The 4,777-nt window shown below is 34.9% G+C and overlaps 1 protein-coding gene across 1 annotated transcript; it reads right to left on the bottom strand.

The window, feature by feature from the left end:
- Nucleotides 1-746: 746 nt before the first annotated feature.
- LOC136241869 (chordin-like) lies at nucleotides 747-2,527 on the bottom strand. Its single transcript, XM_066033253.1, has 8 exons — nucleotides 2,304-2,527; nucleotides 2,000-2,097; nucleotides 1,844-1,952; nucleotides 1,715-1,738; nucleotides 1,543-1,643; nucleotides 1,388-1,493; nucleotides 1,032-1,331; nucleotides 747-975 (listed from the first exon to the last, which is right to left on the bottom strand). Exons 1-8 carry the CDS (start codon nucleotides 2,512-2,514, stop codon nucleotides 836-838), a joined length of 1,089 nt encoding a protein of 362 aa, XP_065889325.1. The 5' UTR covers nucleotides 2,515-2,527; the 3' UTR covers nucleotides 747-835.
- Nucleotides 2,528-4,777: the final 2,250 nt, after the last annotated feature.

Here is a 4,777-nt window from a genome sequence, read left to right as displayed (position 1 = left end):
ATGCTACCAAGAGTTCGGGAATAGTGTAATGTAGTCCATGCTATACATACAATATAATGAACTCTTGATCAGATGCTGTAACAAATAAGTTCATAGAAAGAGGTCTGAGCAGGTGGAATTAGTATAGACTTATGTGGAACCAGATCAAGTGGCTATCAAACTTCAATTAGCTACTATAATATAAGATAGGATTACTAATTACCCCCACAACTCAAAATTAGGGACTAGATTTTTTCATAAAATCTACAGCATTGAATTAAGATATGTATGTATGTACTTTCTAAAGTCATACACTTTCTTGGGACAAGGTACACTGTGCTGTCTATATACATACATCAAGTGCAGCAGTCACCTATGGACACCAGGATAGCTACTATACAATCATTTCTTGGAAGAGTTTCAGGTTTACTGTGTGATAGTTTATTTTATAATTGGTCAGCTGTAGATTATGTTCATTTAGTCTGTTGACTTTTGTAGTAATTAAACAGTACATGATTTTCTCGAGTGGCATTGTATTTAAGTGGAACTAACTAAACTGTCAATTTATTAAAAGCAAACACTTGTCAAATTATGGCAATTACTATGTCATGACAGTATAGCAGGCAGTGGTCGAATACATCCAATGATTCTCATGCATACATGACATTGTTACTAGCAAAACTGATTTGATGTGAGACACATCTTGTGTGCAACTCTCATGATTTATATCCCTGTAACTTGAATATCTAACTAGCTATTAGGTTGAAATTTGTATTGCATGTAGACACTAAAATAAATACATAACTAAATTCACAATAATTCTTGTACAAATACAGTATTAAGAAATGTTTCTCAGTTAACAATCGTCACTTGAGTCATCTGAGTCACTTGGCTGTAGTAGCATTATCACTCTTGAAGAACAGAGATACTTACAGTAGTTCAGACTATACTTCTCTTCTATTGTATTGAACCAATCAGATGCAGTTTGTACCAATTCTAATTGTAAATACGAATTAAATGGTACACAATAAAAATTGACAATTATGATGTACCTTTACTTGTGTTGCCAATGTATCTGAAACGTACACCAGCGTATATTTCTGCAAATGTTTGACTTGTGTATGATTCATACTGTACCTCCACTGTATCATTTGACCACACGTACACATCCACATTGGCAATATGTATTGACTCAATGGCAATCTGGTCAATGCGTTCATCGATTGTCTCATATACTTTATAGGCATGGGTGACTACCGAGCAAGGTTTAGTAGTTAATGTTGCTGGTTGCAAAATTGGTGGTGTGTATGTATCATTGCTACCATTGGTATCATCTGTTGTTTCAGTAAATGCTATAGTAAAAAAAAGAAACAAAGGAATGATGCATAGGATTTTAACTATAACTTACTTCTTTTGCATTTTGGACAACAGATGGTAGTTTCTTCTACTGGATCATCAGCTGTACATTCTCTTACTGGAGGACATGACAGTTTCTCACAAACTATACTACCATTCTATGGAAATTAAATGAAATCTGAATATAGTTGAATACAAACTTTGTACCTTGCAGGTACAGTTGGAACACTTTAGAACACCAAACTTGGGAAAGTAAGGATTCCATACATCACCATCTTGGTAGGTGATTCCATTTTGTTCACAAGTTGCTACAAAACGATACAGATATTTAAGTATGTTGATCAGAGACCCAGCTAAATGTTGATTTTGAAATCAGTACCTGATTTAGGGATGACATTGTTGTCTGTAAAGAAACACAAAGAGACTTTACTCTGTACATTAATCATCAATTCCATGCAATACATTATGTGTAATTATACAGTACACAGTGAGCAGCTTGTAGGTTTACCATCTGCACATCTTGGACAGCATTCTTCTTCCTCTACTAAAATCTGATCAAGGTTGCATTTTAGTTGAGGACAGGCTTGGAATATTCCACTGCAAACTACTTCTCCAAGCTAAAATTATACTGTAAAGATTAAAAATTAATTTGGCAGTCTCTTACACAACAATGGCAAACTTCACATGGATCAGAACTATTGGAAGGAACCATGGACAATTCTTCATATGCTTCACCATCAACCAAACATCCAAGAGTAGTCTCTGTTGATAGACACCAATTGGTGAACATGCATGACCGAGGCTTGTCAAGTAATGTAATGGGGTAAGTGGTAGGTATTTCCTTGTCATAAATTGTTAACACAACTGTGAATATTACCCAACGCTCAAGTATACCGTGTCCCTTCAAGAAAATAAAATTTTATAACTTTGCATCATAAAGCAAGAGACTAGCCTTGTAATTTATTTACCTGTTGTATCACAGGTCCAGCAGCAGTCCCCTTCTTTAAGGATAGTCTTTGAACATCTCAACTTAGGGCATGGGACATTTCTGCACTTTGCCTGGATTTCTGCTGTATCATTTTCAAATGGAGTCAGGATATCTTCAACTGGTTGCAGGATAGGAAATGCAGCAGTAAGTGACAGTTGAATGAAGAAAATAGTACACAGTGAGGTCCACATTGTTACAGTTGATCAGTTCTGCTGCTATGAGGCTATTTTCAAGTTGTCCTCTTTTTATACTGATAAAGTGATGTCACTTGTTTCTGTAATGCAATGAATAGTAAATGTATCCCACATCATAACAATAGTTGTATTCAGTCAGATATTCATTACTGCTAGGTTCCCACACACATGCATTCTAGTAGTAGCTGAGAGTTTCAATCGTAGTCATTTTCATCATGTTGTCAAACTTGTCATGCACACCTAAGATGTTATTGTGTTTTGCTACATGTCTCCATGTAGTCGGGGTAGTGTATGTGTTGCATAAATCACTACGCATTTGTGAAAAAAATTGTTTACATAGCTGGTCACTGTGCTACCCAGAAATCTTAGCATAAAACGAAACTGTTCAAGTGATGACAGCTACTATATACTTTGTGTAAAAGCCTTTTGTGCAAACAGAAGCATTGTCTTATATTTTTCACCACTGTACAGAAGGCATGAAAATTATTCTTATCCTTACAAAACAAATGTGACTGATTTAGTGAAAAGGAGACACTCTTCCACACACATACGTACCCTTTATTGTATATTGAGAAATGGTATTGAAGTTTGTGTACAAGTTATAATTAGTTGGAAGGTGTTTTTTTTAGGTTTGCATATTGAAACAAAGTTATGGTCTTAGAAATGAATGGATATAAGGTTGAGCCCTTTTTGCAAATTTAGTAATAAGTGATACATAATTAAGTTTCTCATAATATTCATGCTAGCTTTTAACATTGAATCCATCATGAATCCACCAATCCATCAATGCAGAAAAGAATCAGCCCAACACATACCAACTCAAAAAAGCATACAGCACATTCATTGACAGCTAATTATTAAAATTATGCAGTGAGCTCCAGTAATTGTAGAAAGTCAACTACACTGCTATATAGAAGCTAGGCACATCTATGACACCCAAATTTTAGTCCATTTTATTAAAAACCTTGTCTATGTATAGGTGTACGGGATTAGACTGCTCAGACATTAATACATCAGCTATATCCACAGTCATCAAACTACTATTGGTTGCATTGAGGCTACATACACACACACACTTGTGTATACTTTAGAAGGCAGTGAAAAGAATAGTGAAGTTGAAAACCTCAGCCAGCTGTGTTGTGGTTGATATTACATCAATATAACATCCTCTTTGAGTGTTTATTTAATATTTTGTGTGAGCAGTTCAAAGGAAGTAATTATAGTGTAGTATAGCAATAGTATCATTTATGTGTGTGCATGGATATAATACCATGATTGACATGAAGATATTGATTCAGAGGTGAATTGCAAAGCCACTTAGACAGCAACAGTTTCTCATAATGTCAGCATTGCCATTTTCTTGCCTCACAGCAGATAGAGAGTACAACCACAAAATCTGAGGAAGTACCTATGGCAGTTTCTCAAGGCTGCACATGGCTAGCAGTCTATATACCTATTGCAAATCTTCAAAGCAGTATTGTAATATAGTTCAGGAATAAAATTACTAGCTAAAGCTTGGCATGATGTCACGATTTAATATACAATCAAATTACAGCCTATTTACTAACCTTCAAACTACACAGTATAGCTTTACAATGGATTCAGTGTTCTTCAGCCACTAGAGATAACCTTTGCAACTAAAGAATTTTGGGAATCTGAACATATCACAGGTACAGGGTATTTATACTGTGAAATACAACCCTGAGGGTTGGTATTGTTTGTTTTTACCATGTTTTTGTTACAATGGTATGCAAATAATTCATCTATAGATATTGTGATAGTTTTTCTATTGTAAACCAACAGTTCTCGTCACATGATGTACAGTAGTGTTGTGTTTGGAAGTTACAATAATAATCACTTCCTTTTTCATGTCAAGGACACCCACACATCTGGCTACTAACAAAATAAACACATGACCTTTTTCTATTTGAGTGGTTGAGGCAATGTTTATGAAGTAGCAGGATAAACGATACTGTCTTCAATCATCACAAGATTGCTAAACATGACAATTTAGCTAAGCTTTATTTGGGAACATTTCTCATGAATAGCTACCCACACTTTACGTTTCTGATGATCTTTGTATTAGGTGTTTACATATGTAAGGTAGCTCTTATAGCAAAATCTGTAACACCCCTTAAAAATACAACATGTCCATTTACTACTCACGATACACTTGCAGGTTCCAACACAATGATTTCCCAATTTGCATGCACAACAAGATTCTTTTCATAACATTGATATTATAATTATTACATTCATT

The sequence above is a fragment of the Dysidea avara genome, chromosome 12 (genome assembly GCF_963678975.1).
Source record: "Dysidea avara chromosome 12, odDysAvar1.4, whole genome shotgun sequence".
NCBI lineage: Eukaryota > Metazoa > Porifera > Demospongiae > Dictyoceratida > Dysideidae > Dysidea > Dysidea avara.
Note: the sequence above shows the minus strand (reverse complement) of the source record. Positions and strands in the feature narration are given on the sequence as shown.

Coding starts and splice junctions, on each gene's coding strand:
- LOC136241869 (XM_066033253.1), bottom strand. CDS start 2,514: ATGTGGACCTCACTGTGTACTATTTTCTTCATTCAACTGTCACTTACT. Junction 1,739..1,843: donor CTGTCCAAGATGTGCAGATG/GTAAACCTACAA, acceptor GTTTCTTTACAG/ACAACAATGTCATCCCTAAA. Junction 1,332..1,387: donor TTGTCCAAAATGCAAAAGAA/GTAAGTTATAGT, acceptor TTTTTACTATAG/CATTTACTGAAACAACAGAT.